This window comes from Sceloporus undulatus, chromosome 6 (assembly GCF_019175285.1).
Source record: "Sceloporus undulatus isolate JIND9_A2432 ecotype Alabama chromosome 6, SceUnd_v1.1, whole genome shotgun sequence".
Lineage (NCBI taxonomy): Eukaryota > Metazoa > Chordata > Lepidosauria > Squamata > Phrynosomatidae > Sceloporus > Sceloporus undulatus.
In genome coordinates this window covers 9,978,616-9,996,543 of record NC_056527.1, presented here as the reverse complement: position 1 = coordinate 9,996,543, position 17,928 = coordinate 9,978,616, and the positions used below count along the sequence as shown (strand labels likewise).

Here is a 17,928-nt window from a genome sequence, read left to right as displayed (position 1 = left end):
TATTATTATTATTATTATTATTATTATTATTATTATTATTATTATTATTATTATTATTATTACCTAGACAGAAATTTGTAGCTAAAATGTAATACTACAACTGCATTGTCCTAAAAAATGTTTATATACTTGAGAGAAAGGAAAAGAAAAAATGTGATGACTTAGGTTTTCATTCCAAGATCTGTCGGGGTATCACTGCTGAATGCAACTCCTACAACCACTAAGAAGAAATGTTGCTTTTGGAAACACTACTTCTTATTGTTTCTCCATTCCCGAACATCCGTTCAGAGTGGCTTTTCCACATTAAAAGGGGCGATTGGCTAATGTAACTTATTTTTGTGTAATATAATAATTTAGTCTAAATTTTGTCCATCACATGCATAGTATCTTATTAATACATCACACCTTTGTTCTGGATAAGCAGCAAAAATGTGAAATAATTTGGACAGTTGCATATTTGTATTCTAGAGGCTGAGTTTCAGTTGAACCAGCTTCTGATAAGTGAAAGGCAACAACTGACCAAACTGAGAAGCAAAAGCTGTGTGTGCAATTATCTTGTCTTGAATCTCAAACTTTTTTATTCCTAGCACATATGAACTTTGTAACCTCAGGTGCTGACTTAGGACACAATCCAAAGTACTCTCTTGGGAATGCTGTGTACAGATGAAAGGTAAGGTAAATGTTTTTAAATATATATAAATAAAGTGTACTTATTTCAATAGTCTGTTAAGACTTTTGTACAGTACACTCTGCACTCAGAATTATTGCATTTGTATGAATAATCACCTTCTGAAGTGACAAAGTAAATTAAGAGAGACTATGTCCAGTCCTGATACATTGGTTCCTATGGCACCAGTTCACAGGGCACATCAACATTAAAAGGTAATGTCCATTTTCCAGAAAAATTATGTAAACAGCAACTACAGTTTCTCCTGGCTCCAATGCTTTAAGAAATATTATTTCCGATTTCATTGCATGCATGCTTCCAGAAGAAGAAACCCTAGTCAGAAGAGTACGTCAAAATACATTTGATCAGACACGACCAAACAAAAGGGGGAAGACATTCAGAAAAGTGAATCCAAAAAGTTAGGACAGCATCTTACTCTTCCACGCTGGAGTGTTTTGGGTCGTTTTTGCCCTTTGTTGAAAAAGATTGGTGGCTGAACTTTGGCATTTGGCCCAGAAATTTGCATCTCTGGGTATATATTGTCCAGGTACCACTTAAAGGATTTGCAGTTCAACTTCTTTCTCAGTTCCACACGGTCAGTAATATTTCCATAGTTCCTCATTCTCAGTTCTGGTCGTAGGGCAAAATATTGCTCCTAAATTTAAAAAGATAAGGAAAAGATGGAGGAAATTACAATTCAGAACAATTATTCCAGGTACGTTACACCAGGATATATTTTTTAAGTGAGAATGAAAACACATCACTGGGAGAAAAGTATTTAGTTCTTCCAAATTTTAAACTAAATTTGTACTAAACCAAAGGTACAACAAATACAGTCCATGAAAAAATAAATGTAAACTTTAAAATAGCAAAAGAAATTGGGACAACAGACTAAAATAAGAAAAAAATATACTAAACGTTGAAATATCCAAGGCAACACACAGTATGGGTTTTTATCCTCAGTTATTATTGGAAACAGTTGAAGAGTAACTATCACTAAGCTATAATATCTGTTTCCAATGGGGTCAAACTAAATTTTTAATAGATTTTCCGACATGTAAGCATCCAAGCATTTCATAAGGTCAGTTGTGTCTCTTTAATGTCAGCACAGTCATGAAAAAATCTAGTACTATGAAGGCTATTCTTGTAAATTTCCATTGCTATATTACCTTTAACATTTATTGACATTATCAAAATCTTCTGGCACAGAATTGTATTTGGGGCAATGTCCTGATTTGTCTATAGCTGCCATTTCCATATGTAGAAATGAATAAGAAACTGTAGGTGCCAAGGACTTGATGAAGTCTTGGACCCAAAACAACAACTGGACTACACAGAATTCTATGGTCCAAAACACACTGCAGAAATAATCCAGTTCAAGATTTAATTGCCCTAGCTCAGTGCTAGGAAATCCTGGGAACTGCAGTTTATTATGGCACCAGAGCTCTCTGACAGAGAAAGTCAAATGTCTCACAAAACTACAGCTCCAAGAACTCCTTAGCACTGAGCCAGGGCAATTAAAGGAGTCTCAAACTGGATTATCTCTGCAATGTGTTTTGGAGCTATGCAATCTTGGGGAGGACACCATTCTTAAGGTGGAGATGACTCATGTGGGATGATCCAGTGCTTAATTTGGGAAACATTTATGCAGTTCTTACTCACTTCCACCCGCTGGCTATTGATACCATGAGGGTGTCATGCAGAACACTGTCTGACATCAAAATCAAGTAGTGGGCCAGATAAGACTCTATGCCATCCCAGACAGTATCTCCTAGAGATGTAGGTTTCTGACTTGAGATGATCTAGTGTTTTGTTTCCAGTGCACTGCCCAGCTCCCTAATTTCTTTATAGAGGTTTTGATTTTAACTGCTGCTTATTCAGTTAAAATCAGCAGCTTCAACCAAATCCAAACACTGTGGTAGAAATAATGCTATACGTACTATGATGTAGAATCAATTCTCACACTGGAATGCCTATGAATGAGATAGTCTACACTGTCAACATGTCACTTTGTTTGCTCCAAGCACAACCACACCCTTTCTTAGGGTCTAGTAAGAGCCCTTCCTCACAAAGGACAGTTGAATATTCCATAGAAAGGAAAAAAACCCTCTTTGCACTGAGCTAGACACTGCATATTGCTCCTTGTGATAAGCTGGGGTTTGGTTCCAAGATCCCCCATGGATAACAAAATCCATGAATACTCAAGTCACATTAAATATAATGACATAGCAAAATGGATAAAAAATGGAAAATCAATTTAGATATTTGAAATGTATACTTTTTTTGAACATTTTCAAACCGTGGATACTTGAATCCGTGTATAAGAAAGGCCGACTGTATTCTCAAAAATGTTTGTAATTGCATTTATTTTGAAGTGTTATTTTTCACTGTTTATACTGGTCTAATGAGGCTGCTGATCTGGAAGGGAGTCACACATCTCTTACAACATGTAACTCTGCTTTGAGGTTACATCGTCATTACAGCAACATTTTGTTCCTGCCACACAGTAGGAAAATTAGCACGGAAACCCATATTTCTCCTTTCCATATAGTTTAAGACTGTTCAAGTATTTAATATTTTACTTCCATCACTTATATATCTAGATTGGAAATCCTTCTTTTCCTCTCCTGAACCAACACTGCAACAACCCCAGTCAATCAGAGTTTCATAAGGGAAGGCACTAAAAAAGAAGAGTACAAAGTACCTATTATTTCTTCTACAAGATACATCTCAGTAATTTCTGAGGAATGTGGCTACAATTTCTGGATCTTTCCCATATGTTGTGACCAGCTACCCAGATATCTCTACCCTCTGCTACAGGTTTTACCAATTATTATCACAGCAGTAGCACACTTGCCTTATATTCATCCATCCAGACATGTGCTAGCCGTAGAGAGTTGTGCGCCATGGTGTCCTGTCCGCCTGGTGAGCCATAAGGTCGCCTTTTACGAAAGATGTGTCCGACTCTGGAGCAAGGAATGATGAGAAGTTTTCCCCCACACATCCAGATCTGCTCAGAAACAAAACAGTGTAGTCAAATTATGTGATTTTAAAAAACTTCAGACTAGTGATATTAAGTGCATCCACAATTTCTGGACAAGATTAGTGTGTCTGTGTAGCTTGAAAGAAATACATCATCGATCTTTCTAGGCAGCTGAAAGATCCCATTTATAATCATGACAACATTCTTCATTCATTCAACGGTCTCTGTGTAAAATTTCCCATTGCAAGCAGCAACCGTTAGTAAAGAAATGTAGCATGGTGCAATAGTTTGAGCACTGGACAATGACTCTGCAGAACAGGGTCAAATCCCTGCTCAGTCATGGAAACCCACTGGGTGATCTTAGGCATGTCGCACAGGAAGGCAAGAGCAAATCTTCTCTGAACAAATCTGGACAAGAAACCCCTGTGATAGTTTCATCTTAGGGTCACCATAAGTCAGAAATTTCTTCAGGGCACACAACTACAACAACAAGCAACAACCACTGAGGTAGAACAGAAGCAAGGAAACTTAGCATGATTATTTCACATCACACATTGCCAAGAGGTATCTAGTTCCAGCTTCAACAATCACTTACTTATTTTTTTCCAGTACAAACAAGTTATACTCATGCAAAGTCAAGTACTGTATGCCAGGTTTTCAATTCAGCAGTTTCCATTTGCTTTTCTCTTATGTTGCTGGCATCTGAATGCAGACCTAAAACAAACTTAAATAAAGACACCCCATGTACACTACTCAGCTGCTTCTAGTCCACATATCTGATCAACTAGACCAGTTAAATTCAAGCCACATGTATTAGCAAGAACAGCTCAAATTATTTAATATCCACAAATTCTTTACTAGTAGTGTGATTCCCTGATCGCATTTTCATTTTCTTGCTAAATAATACTGTCTCATATTCTCACAAAAGCCTTGCATTCCCAGTGAAGTCAGTTTTCCCATAGCATCTAACAATGTTTAGGTTTACTATATTGTTTTAGAGACAGTATCCGTACCAATATCTTCACAAAACATCTACTGACTGAAGTCACTTTTTGCCTTCACTGAGTTGTTTTTTGAGATCAGACTCCAACAATGTAATAATCCTTTTAGCGATTCAGTTGCAGCTATCTGAAGTACTCAATCTTTCCATGGCAGCCCATCCAAATTCTAAGATCTTTGCAGGAGGCACTTTTCTTGATACCACTGTCTTCAGAGCTATGTTTGGTAGGAATACAGGAGAGGGTCTTCTCCATGGCTGCTCCCAGACTCTAGTACTCCCTTCTTAAGAAAGCTAGGATGGTGTCTTCTTTGCTGTCTTTTCAGTGGCAAATGAAAATCTTTTTACTCCATCAGGCTTTGAAGATCTGACTCTTTTAGTGTGTTGTATTGCTTTTATTGTGTTTTAAATCAATGTTTTAACTAGTTTTAATTTTGAGTTTAGTTTAATACTGTTTTAATCAAAAATTCTTGTACTGTATGTTTTTAACCATACATGTTTGTATTTCCAATTCTCTCCTATTCTAAGCTACCTTGCATCTTAAGTTTGGGGAACAGACAGGGTATAATAAAGTGATGGATGGATAGTAAAACAAAATTTCAAGTAGCAATAGATAAAACAGAACATATACTGATCTATGTTAAAAAGCTTGAAAAAAGCACTACACAGTTGTAGACTGAATCTGGACTGCAGAAATAATCCAGTTTGACACCACTTTAACTGACATGGCTCAATGCTATGGAGTTCTGGGATTTGGAGTTTGTTGTGGCACCAGGGCTCTCTTGACTGGGAAGGCTAAATGTCTCATAAAACTACAATTCCAAGAATTCCATAGTATTGAGCCATGGCAGTTGAAGTGGTGACAAACTGGATTATTTCTGCAGTGTAGATGCAGCCATAGTATGGAAAGAACTTCAGTTTAAACACTGTCATGCTTCAAAAAGAAAAAAATGTTATACGCTACAACAAAACAAAATCATACCTACCCGAAATGATATTTCCAGGTTTTCCCCACCCCAGATGTCCATGCCACTATCATATTGCCCAAGTTCATTGAAGTATTCTCTGTCCATAGCAAATAAACCTCCTGCCATGGTAGGTGACCTACAAGAAAATGGTAATTCCCCCCCCCCCAAAAAGATGAGAGGAGAAAGAGAGGGGAAAGGCAATGTTTAGCACAGAAGATTCATAGAGGGCTGGGTTTAATGTATACAATATATATGCTGTGTGGTACTCCAACAACATGAAAGACAGAATAAGGGTACTGAAACATATGGTTACTAGTTAAAGAGTACAAACTTTTAGCCATATTTGTCCCAAGAACATCAGGGGAAATCTTGCTCCTCACACCTGCTCTTACAGTTTCAAAACAGATGGCAACAAATAGCAGGCCTCTTATACTGGTGGTACCTACTGTTCTGGACCTTCTTCTCTAAGTGAACTTTCCAGGTATGTTTCCTTCCAAAACTTTTGAAGACAAGCACATATCTGCCTTTCTAGCAATACTTTAGTAGAATGATCCTGGAAGTTACTTTTCAGAGTCCATTGTAATTTTTGCCAATTATTAAATATTAACAGAATGTTTTATGGTTGCAACCAGCCTTAGGGACCCATTGTGGTCATATAAATGTAATGAATAAAATGAGTAAAGGCTCTTCTCTCACTAGTGTTCTGAGTATTGTACTCCTTTTTTTTTAATTTATAGTGTGTGTCTTAACTCAGTGATTAATATAATATGTAGGCCTTCAGATATTCTTGAACTGCAACTCCCATCAGCCCCTATGCAGCATAATGGTGAATGACAATGGAAGTTGCTGTTCAGAAACACTTCTCTCACCTGTCTTGGGGGCCCAGAAGGCCTTAGGGACTAGTATCATCCCACCTGTAACCTATCCAAAGTTTTTATGATAGGCTTGTACACATGGAGAGATCAGACTTTGTGACTATAATTTATTTGTAAAATATTAAACAAAACTATCATTTCTATTTCTAACAACTATGTTAGAATAGGCCTTTTTGGAAATGAAAAATATTGGAGTTCTAGTTTTAACTTTTCACATACTTTTAGATGCAGATTAGTTTTTCTCAAGGGAGAAAGTATGTATTTGGCTAAAATATATTGCACTTACTGGCTTTTCCTTCTCTCCATTCTTCTTCACAGTTTACAAGTTCTACCAATAAAAATACATTTTCAACACTATTTTATATCACATATTTTTACAATTTTATCCTGTCTTTCCTTGAAGGAGCCTGTGACAGCATGTACAGTTAGTCCTTTCTAATTTTAAATAAATAGGGGGTATCCTTTTGCCAATGGTATTTGTGACTAACAGAAGGTGTCTCAATACACTGCAGAAATCTTACTTGATTGGAGCAGTAGCTCCTTCTGGGCCTTCCAGTTCTGATAAAGGAACAAGATCCCATTTAAAGTGCAGGCCCCAGTTGAACCCTCCACGGACAACTGGGGAAGAGCTGTAGGTAAGAGTATCAGCACTGATTATATCGATGACAGGGCAAACCACTGTTTTACGCGATTCTTGGATGGGTGTCAGCAACGGTTGCAGCCACAGCTCATTCACCTCACAATGACTGTCCAGAAATACAAGCACCTTCCCTGAGAAAGTAAAAACACATTAAGTACAAGAAGACTAGGTGACATATACATATCAGTGAGAGCAACATAGGCTTGGAGTTCTGTACTTTAACAAGAGTAAAGGAAGAAGCCTTACACTGAAGCACTCACCAGGCAGTAGACAACAAGGAACCAGATACACGAACAAGGAAATGCATGCAGGCAAGAAGCAACCTTTACTGTGGGTTATTGATAACCAGGGTTGGCTGCCTGGCTTTCTCTCTTCCTTCTATGTTGGGAAGAACAGTTACAGAGGATCCAGTGGCCTATTTTCTGCCCTAGGGGACTTCATGGACTGTCAAATACGCTCAAAAACCCAAAAGTGATTAGAAGTCCACTTCTGGTTTTGAAAGGATGACTATTTTTTTGTGTGTATGTTTTTAAAGTTGAACACTGAAGAGGGTGCTTTGAAGCATATTGAAAATATATATATTGCCATTGCCAATATATAGCTTTGGAAGCCACATGCCTCCGCAACCCATGCCTTTGCCCCTCCATGCTCTACTGTCTCACCACAGCAGCAATGACGCTACTAACGTCTATGCCACCAGATCACCTTCCTGACAAGATTAGTCCCAGTCAATAAAGTACAAGTAACTTCTTTCCGTTTGCAGTTCTAAGCAGGATACTTAAAACAAATCCTTTTGTTTGCAGTTCTAAGCAGGCTAGTAACTTTCATAGGCTTATTTATAAGGCTGTAATGTTCTAGGTAAGTGCAGCGTAACAGAAAAGGGGCAATGGCTTAGCAATGGGACCCTCACAAGCAGCTGCTACATCCAAGGAATCCCAGCTTGCTTCTTTTTTAGTTTAAAGCAGGCATTTATCCCATTCCAATTGGGAATATTCTTGCAAAAATGTGACAATTACAAACCAACAGATGATTTTAAATTACTGAAAAGCTCTCAAACTTCACTGCCACAGTCTTGCCATTAATACACCATCCTATACCAGCAGAAAAGGGATAAAGACATAGAGCATATTGTGATATTGTTGTTCTACCCTCTGGAAACTCCACTGTGGTTGTCCCTTCATTGAGGCTTTGTCTCGTTCTCCTTGCTATTTAACACCTGCACAAAACTTTAAGGGAGCTTGCTTAAAGAGATGGAGCAAGGTGCAATTGGTATGCATGCACTCAGCTCCATTTCTCCTCTTCATCAAACACAGGTGACACAGTGGCTATGTTAAACCAATATATGCACCAGATAATAAGGTGAGAGCCAATAAAATGAAACTCAATCCAGAAAAGGCAGATGTGCTATCATTAGGTGGTTAATTTGCCTAATTTGCTAAGAAGTGCTCAACATGCTCTAGATATGGTCCCATGGAAGGGATAGGTTGTTGGCTTGCAAGTGCTCGTGGATTTAGCTTTATTACTTGAGATCCATGTTGCCTCAGTAACACAATCCATTTTATCAGCATCAGCTGATATACTGCTTACAGCCCTACCTGGACAAAAACAACCTGGTTGCAATTATTCATGCACTGGTAACATCACACTTGAATTATTTCAATACATTGCATGTAGTGCTACCTTTTACGATAGTCCAGAAACCTCAATTAATGCAGAAGAGAGCAGCAGGGCGATTTCCCTGGACTGCTACACTGGCTGTACTGGCTCCCAGTCAAGTCATTACATCTCATTCAACATGTTGGTGCTACCTTTAAAAGCCCTAACTGGCTTTAGGACCAGTTTACCCAAAGACTAACATACACTCGTACATCTCTTCTCAAATACCAAGGTCATCTTCAAAGTGCCTTCTCAGGGTAAATGTTGCCTAGAATGGTGTAATGGGTAGCTGCTGAAGGAAAATAACCTCCTCAGTAATGCCTGCTCCCACCTCAGTGAATGCACTGTCTTCTAAAAGAAGAAACACTTGCTCAGCTCATTAGTAGCATTTAGACCCAAGGCTAAGACCTTTTTCTTCCAGCAGGTATTCAATCCTTTATGGTTTTTTCCTATCTCTGCTTTTAATTTTTCATTGTTGGCTCATTGTTGGCTCATAATGTTCAAATATGTTCAAACTGTCTGGGCTTACCTGTTTGTTTTTAGTGTAAAATCTGTTATCTTGCTTTTGTTTTTATAACTGTAAACCACTCCAAGTGCATTGCCAATTGCGTAGTATACAAGCATGTTAAGTATATAAATATGTTATTTGTAAATAAAAGCCAAAACTCTTCCAGAAATATGAGAATAAAGACATTCCATTTTAGAAAGGAAGCCCTGTGTTACAGCTATGCATATTTTCATACCTCTTCTCTCCAATGGATATAGCCTAAGGAAGCTATTCTTGGGATGATGTATTGAGCTCAAATAGCTCTGCTGTCATTTCAGTGTATTGTAAAGCTGAACAAGTACTGCTGAATGCTGGGAACTTCAATAAAATCATATTACCTTAATGCAGATGATTAACACACATTAATTAGGAGTAGCTTATGCCATCATTACAAGTTACAATACAAGCTTTACTGATTTAACACTGATGTATGTTAATACACAATGCAGGCTGATTACAGATTGCAAATGACATTCTAACCCAATTAGCTGTCGTAGCCACAACAGAATTCTCTAGTGAGAAGACTGGGAACTGATTGTGGGAGATATTGGTAAATTGCATTTATAAGGGATGTGCTGTAGCTGGGATAATGATACCATTTTATTTGCATGTATTAACCTGTGTATAATGAGACACTGCTAGGTAACTGTTCTGGCTGAAGAGGGATAATCCTAAAATAAATAATTTCCCCATACTGTATTTAACAAACTTCCATTTTCAGAAGAGGTGTACATCATGAGGAAAAATATCTATAGTAAGAAGGTTGTGCTAACATTACCTCCCAGACTTAACACACTGAACAACAACAGAACATCCACCTCCCTCTCCCCTGCTCTTCCCGGAGGCAGAAGAAGGATGGCAATAGACAGCAAGACAGACACTGCACTGAAAATGTAAAGCAGGGATGGGCAAAGTGTCCCCCCTGGGTCAATTTAAAAAAAATTGCCCCAAATACTCTCTAAAGGTCTTGCAGAACATTTTGTCCACATTTTTGACCCCTGGACAATTTTAGGACTAGGAGAGACTTTTGTCCTCTCAGGAAGTCTTCCAGACTTACTGTTGTTAAAAAAGGCCTCTCCATGAACTAAAATGGCTGAAAGCACCCACAAAATATGGCAAAAATGACCCACACACCTCCATGGGTATTGGAGGACAAAATTTGACTTTTTCCCCTTCAGGTAAGTGTTGCGAGGGTTCACCCAGCAAGGTCTCCTGGAGCTAATGCATCCTCATAACCTCCCACAATTGCTCACTCTTGCTGTACTTTCCCATTCCAGATTCTATAATGAAATCCACACCCATCCAGGCCTAAAGAACTAGCCACTGGTTGGACCTGACCTACAAAATGCTTTTGTCTGGTATGCCAGGCAATATCCCTTCCTTGTCGGGGAAGAAGGTTCCAGGAGTGAGGGGCAGCAAGTGAGAAGGGATGAATCCAGGACAGGGCAGTGGAAATCCTAGGCTAGGACAGCAGACCTTGACTGCTAGAACAGAGGGTACAAGTGGGAATGTACAAAGAAAAAGTTCAGGTAAATAAAGAGGGGCCCACCCATGCAGGGCTTTAAAGGTCAACAACAGAAGCTTATTCTGAATACGGAAGGGAAAGGGGAGCCAGTGAAGGGATGATAATAAAGGAGAAACATGGTCAAAGCGGCAAGTGGATGTAATGATGCATGCCACTGAATGCTGAACGGAAATTAAAGGATGAAGATGAGAGAGAGGAAGCCATGCCAGAAGGAGGTTGCAGTGATCTAGTCAGGACACCACCAAGGCATGGACCAAAGTCTTGGCAGTGGAGGTTGTTGGTGGTGGGAGAGATGGCAGAGAAGACAAATTTTAATTTTGGCTAAATTTTAATTTTGTTGCTGAATGGAATTTTGTCATGTTATCTCTAGAAGGGAAGTTGCAGACTTGTCGTGTCTTTTTAGATTGTAAGCCTGAGGGCAGGGAACCGTCTAACTAAAAGTTTGTATGTACAGCACTGTGTAAATTTACAGCGCTTTATACATAAAGGTTAATAATAATAATATATTTCTCTTTGATAAATTTGATAAGAGAGTAGTGAGAAAAACGAAAGCTGAAATTTAGACTGCCTGTCCACTTTTGTCTCTGGACCCTGACACCATAGGAAGGTGGTCTCCAAGAGCTTGCTCTCTGGAAAATGTGCCCCTCTGGCTCAATAGGTTCCTCACCCACTTTCTTAAAGCAGGCTTTCTCAACCAGGTTTCCCTAGAATCTTAGGGTTTCTGATAGGTTGCTAGGGATTAGTGAAAGATTGCAATTGAAGAAAAAAAAATCTTTTTTTTTTAAGTTGTAGATATAATAATTTTAACGCAGGGGTTGCCTCAGGCGTGAAAAGTATTTCAAGAATCCTTGGGGTAAAAAAGTTGAGAAAGGCTGGTCTAAAGACTTCACATTTCTGGAATACCTAAATTAAATATAATTGTATTGTCTGATCCCCCTAACTACACTATTGCAATCACAAACAATTTTGTCAAATTCACTTGATTTGGAAGTAATTCAGTTTTGGTTTATTGTAAATTTATAATTTGAATTTATAGTTTATTATACCTGTAGCATGAGAAGCTCCTATCATTCTCCCTCTAATGAGCCCTTCTCGCTTCCCATTTCTGACAAGTTTTACATTGTTTGGAAGGTTTTTTGTTAGGTAAACATCTAGTTCTTCTTTCAGGTCAGCTAGAATGTGAAAAAGAAAAAAAAACAAGTCATCTTATTAGTAATCTGTTTTCAATAAAAGGGCAGGGTATAAATATCATAAATAATAACAATAACAACACCAACAATAATAATAAAGTTTCAAACAAGTTCAATTTTAAAAAACCAATGCAAGCTAGGAACCAAACCATCTGGCTTAATGTTCTTGTCAAAAGTCTTTTGTCACAGCAGGCTGACCAAATCAAAGTGGCAAAAGATTCTTCTAATGTGGAGCAGAAAGAGTTTATGATGCACTTGATTCAGGAGTGTGGGGGGATGGAAAAACCTAATTCTGTCTATATCATGTCCTTGCTGATGAGAATACAAGAACCGGATTTCAGCAGACAACCATACATTTGTTAAAAATTGCTATCAAATGCACCAAAAATAGGGTACAGACCACAAAAGCTTAGCCAAGGATCTGTGAGTCAGAATAACTGCCCAAACAGAACCACAGAGTCCATGGCAAAATTCATATTAGCATCCAAGTTTCTCTAGAAGACACTGCAAAAAAGAAACTTATCACAAAAGGAAGTATCTCCTACCTAATTCACTACTGTCATCCACCAAGATAATTTCATGGAGAAGATGTGAGGGTGTACGGTCCAGAACACTATGTACTGTTCGAAGCAGGGCAGAGAAAGCTTCATTATAAAAGCAAACTATAACACTAGCAGAAGGCAAATCAGGAGGGTAATTTTTTTCTTTACACCTGAAAAGACAAAACGAAAAGGACAAAGACTATAACGAAGGTTTTCCTCTGTACGTTGCTAATATTTCACAGATACTGAAATTATGGAAACAGAAATTCTCCCTCAATTTTGCAATACGAATATATTTAAAATTCCACCGCAGAAACTCTCAAAAGGAAATGTTTAAGAATTAATGCTCAGTAAACCACTGAGAGATGAAAACATGAGTCTGATAACTGAGTTGTTGTGTGCAGATTTTGTAAGCTCTGGCCTCAACTAATCTTACCATCCTTTATATATGTATATTTCCTTCTCCATTATTTTTGCCTTTGGATTCTATTTTTTCCCATTAAAATTTTTTAAAAGATAAAAAGAACAGTTTTAATATTGGCCTAGTTTAGATGCGCAGCCCATCTCCAGTGCCTCCATAGACTAGTTCTTCAAAATTCAAAAATCCTAACCCTCAAGATGATACTAGTTTTCCAGGTGATTAATAGCCAAACACACTGTTCAAAGATTCACAACTATTATGGCCTTTTCATCAAATTTGAATATACAATTTAAAATGAACAGATTGGTTTTCCAAACGCAGTATATATCTGCATCACCAGAATGAAAGGTGCAGCCATTTTTGTGAGCACATGCAAACATACAGAGGAGGTTGTCCTGAATGGTATGGCTGTCTGCCATTGCAATTATAACAAAGCAACAAATACAATTTCTAAACAGTATCCATAGCTCAATACATACAAAATTAATTCTGCTATGCCACAGTCCCAGGTTTCTCTACAAAATACAGTATCTTTCTTTCCCCTGCTTGTCATGTTGGTCAACATTATTCTAGGATCCCCCATACTTTGGCAGGAAAAGACATGCAGAAACCTACTTTGCATCCCTTGTGTCTGGCACATCTCTATGATATCCCAAACGGTTACTGATTAGCATATTGAAAGCATGCTTTTGATAGCCCAAGTCTCTCACTTCCTGGTCTTGTTCATTAAAAATCATACCTGAAAAAGAAAATGTGTCAAAATTAATTCCCTAATTGCAGAATATGTGTTGACAATGTTCAACTTCTAAAACTAAGTATTCAACAAATGATATAACCCAATATGAAGAGCTCTTGTAGTCATTTCCAGGTCTAGGAAAATGCTGTTACCATAAGTCTCTTTTCCACTCTTAAAGGGTTAGAATAAAAGTTTGGAATACTGCTCTTTTGGATGGCATGAAGAAAACAAGATGGGGGAAAGAGAACAAATGAGTGAGGATTTTGCAAGCCTAGCCTCAATAAATACAAAGGGATCCCAGTGATATAACTGGAAATGATTTGGGGGATGGTAGTCAAATGTGTTTTTTCTTCTTCACCAAATGCAGTTCCAGCTAGCCATACAACATATCCAACACCTGTCCATTTGACAGACTGGAGTGTCATAGGTTGGGTAGATTCTGATAAACATTTCAAGCCAAACCCTTAAAGAGGAGCTCAGAAAAAGCAAACCCACCCCTGGTAAATGTCTAGCTCAGATCACATGGAAACCAAACAAGATTACTTTATCAAATTATTTTTTCTGCCATTGACAAGCTCCAGCATGCTAGACATATCCTAAACTAGACAAGAAAACAACTAGGTCCAGTTCTAATATTTTATTAAACTAGCATACCTATGTCAACTGTGTATGAATTTTTCATGATATATACATCCTGCCAATTCTCAAGTAAATGGCTGGCACTGATCCCAGGAAGCCACTGTGTTTTAAGAGCAATGTCATTTGTTAATGTGAGATTGCCATTTTCTCCTGTCTGTAACTACATGGGAAGTCAGAGGCAACTCCCATAAGAGTCTCCCAATGTGTTTCTCAGTGAAATTTTAGCCGATTACTAGTCAAACTTACCCATTTCAGGAGAGAGCTCAGTGATGCCCTTGACAGGATCTTGTACTGCATTTTCCAATGGATTCTTGATCCTGCCGTAACGGTGCTGAGGTTCAGGCACATGTACTGGTCCATGGACAAAACGAGGATAGAATCTTTTGGGAAATGGCTTCTGAGGTTCAAGCCCCTTGATGGGCACATTCTTGAAGGACTGTGTCTCTTCGCTAAAATTGAAATAAATAAAGAGCAGAAGCGTCCAGGTCACAGATGTGAAGAGGCAGCCATAGCAGAAATAGCGAAGTGTGACACTTCCCATTGTAATCCTAGCATTATTGTTGACACATTTTCAGTCCCCTAAAGGAAAACCAAAGAAACAAAGATGAAGTTTCCAACTGAATACACACCTAGTTATTAGTTCCATAAAGCATCTGTTTTAGAAAAAATCCTATTCTAGCTTAAATTTGTATTTTATATTACAATTGTATCTGAGAATGAGACAATCCCTCATCCTGTCTTAAATCAAAGCATTGAAACATACATCAGTCCACTGTTTTAAATCTACTGATCACTGCAGAAAAGCGGTATAGAAATAAATTTTATTATTATTATTACTACGATATTCAAAAACAGCAACAGATCACTCACAGACACAGCTTAAGTGAAACATTGACAGCATTTTTGCTTCAAATTAGTTGCAAAGCCAGCACAGCAGAATTTTAACGCAACTACACTCTTATACAGTTTGCAAGTCTCTCAATAAATGTCTCTATTTGGATGGGTTTCAATACTGTACAAACAAATTTGTTGCTTGACTGAGGGACAATGTCAGGAACTAATAGTCCTCTGGAAATCTCTTCATTCCTACCCAATAAATTAGCACTACATCTGCCTCAACACTAACCATAATTAATGCCAACTGAATTCTCTTTTAGAGTTTGTAATCTAGTTCAAAATATAAATTGGATGGTTTACAGCTACTGAGCCATTCTGTTTTTTCAAGCCAGCAAGCAACCTCCAAGCCCTACACCTAGAAAACTTTCTACTCACCTCCACTTATGGTCCTCAACAGTGGAGTCAAATAGAAAAAGATATAGAGGAAGAATACATCTTAATAAGCGTTATTGTTTAGTTCACATCACTGTTGCACTATATTTCTGAAACAGCGAAGGCTAATATAACTAGACAGTTTAAACATTTACAAACTAACTATTTTAAATACTTAACAGTAGAAATCAACACCTAATTTTTAACAGAGGCTTTATTTTGAAGTGTCCGAAGACTGGAAAGCCATGGTCAAAGGTCCCTTTCTTTAGCTGTTTTCAGTGGAAATAGATAATCTCTCAGAATTCTTCACATGTGCTGAACATATTGCTTATGACATGCTATGCATGTGAACATATGCAGCGGTGGTAGGGAGAATACATATCACTGAGACTGAATTTTAACAGAAATTATGAAGGGCTTATGTTGCCACAGATAACTTATTGGCCATTGTCTGAACAGACTGTCTTCACTGGATAGGCCTTGGTCTGCTCCATCTAATTAAACCGTCTAATTAAAATAATAATTGTAAGCCATTCTAAGAGCCCTTAGGGCTGAAGAGCAGGGTAAAAATACCATAAATAAATACCCGTATTTTCCGGCGTATAAGGCGACTTTTTAAGTCTGCCTTATGCACCGGATTTTGACCCCAGAGACAGGCGAATGGCATAGCCACCTCCATCTCTGGGGTCCTTGCTGGGTCCTCTCCCAGCCAGCTGGCACTTGCACCGGCTGGAGGGGGCCTCTCTGGAGGCCTGAGGCGCTCCTCAGCGGCTGTGCTCTCACCACCATTTTTTTTCAAAAGGTGGCGGTGGCGGGGAAGTGCTTCCAGAGCCGGCCGGGCCAAGGCAAAGGGCCGACCCCTTACTTCTCCGCGCCACCGCCACCGCCAGGGATCTTCCGATCCTCCAGCGGCTTCAAAAGTCCTCCTCGGAAGCCTCCACCGCCACCGCTGCCCCCGGGATCCTCTGCTCCTCCAGAGGCTTCCACGGAGGACTTCTGAAGCCGCTGGAGGATTGGAGGATCTCTGGCGGTGGCGGCGGCACGGAGAAGTAAGGGGCCGTCCCTTTGCCTTGGTCTGGCCGGCTCTTTCCGCTTCCCCGCTGCCGCCACCTTTTGAAAAAAATGGCGGCGAGAGCACTGCCGCCGAGGAGCCTCTCAGGCCTCCAGAGAGGCCCCCTCCAGCTGGCACGAGACCCTCTGAGGGAAGGCCACAGATGCTGCCGGCGGGCGACGTGGGGAGTTGCCTTATACCCCCCGTCACCTTATACGCCGGAAAATACGGTAAATAATCTTGGGTTCTTATGAGGTAGGGAAACAATAGGAGCTAGGCAAAGTTACTGAACATCAGTCTTAGCTGTGTAATATCTGTAGTAGAGAAGAATTCCGGGGGGGGGGGGATCTCCATCTGCTTTACAAGCAATTGACTGTACAGATCACAAAAAGTTATGGGTGGCTCTTAAAGGTAATGGAAGTGCCACTATATCTGACAGTGCTGATGAGAAATCCGTACTTAGGACAAGATGCTACAGTCAGAACAGAATTCAGAGAAACAGTATGGTTCCCAACTGGGAAAGGGGTCAGGCAAGGATGTATTCTATTCACGTATCTGTTCAACTTGTACACAGAAAATATCATAAGATCATGAACTTAAGGTCAAGAAGGCAAACCAAGAATTACAACTTCAACTGAAGCTACAAGCAGACTTGAAGGAGATGATCGAAACCCTTTGACATTATTGTACTTTCCCCCTGTAACAATCCTGCTTTGTGCCACCCACACTGCTTTTGGTGGAGCTATTTGAAGCTACGTATACAGTCACCCTTTGAAGTCGGAACCATTTTATGATTGGTTAAAATAAATAAATCCAATCTTTTAATTGGTGCTAGAATGCTTTTTGAGCAATGTTACTGTAATAAATAAGATCTGTAACACTACTGTTTCGGTCACTGACATTTTATTAATATGATTACTATTTCTCTTTCCTCCAGAAAAGGGTGGAAGATGAAACAGCCAACTGAAACATAATGTATCTAGGGAAAGGCCCATTTCTCTGTTAGGATACGATCTCATCTCAGGTACATTCAGCTTCATATTCCACCTTTATCATGATATCACTCATTTACTTGGATCAGAGCTCATGTTTTTCCTCTTACTGATTACATTTCCTTCTGCTTTCTCCACCAAGGAATGTTATTCTCAGAAGTAACCCTATCACCATTTGCTTTTGAGTAAACAATCCTATTGGGTTGAGAGGCTCATGGTATGAAGGAGAC

General features: G+C 39.0%; 1 protein-coding gene across 1 annotated transcript in view; it reads right to left on the bottom strand.

Moving 5' to 3' along the window:
• Positions 1-17,928, bottom strand: part of GALNT11 (polypeptide N-acetylgalactosaminyltransferase 11) — a 42,146-nt gene that overhangs the window by 6,314 nt on the left and 17,904 nt on the right. Inside the window, exons 2-9 of the mRNA XM_042474793.1 lie at positions 14,633-14,965; positions 13,627-13,750; positions 12,594-12,760; positions 11,905-12,030; positions 7,012-7,261; positions 5,634-5,751; positions 3,525-3,677; positions 1,104-1,322 (exon numbers count right to left, since the gene is read on the bottom strand). Coding sequence (XP_042330727.1) covers positions 1,104-1,322; positions 3,525-3,677; positions 5,634-5,751; positions 7,012-7,261; positions 11,905-12,030; positions 12,594-12,760; positions 13,627-13,750; positions 14,633-14,927 — 1,452 coding nt within the window. The 5' untranslated portion in view covers positions 14,928-14,965. The remainder of the gene's footprint in view (positions 1-1,103; positions 1,323-3,524; positions 3,678-5,633; positions 5,752-7,011; positions 7,262-11,904; positions 12,031-12,593; positions 12,761-13,626; positions 13,751-14,632; positions 14,966-17,928) is intronic.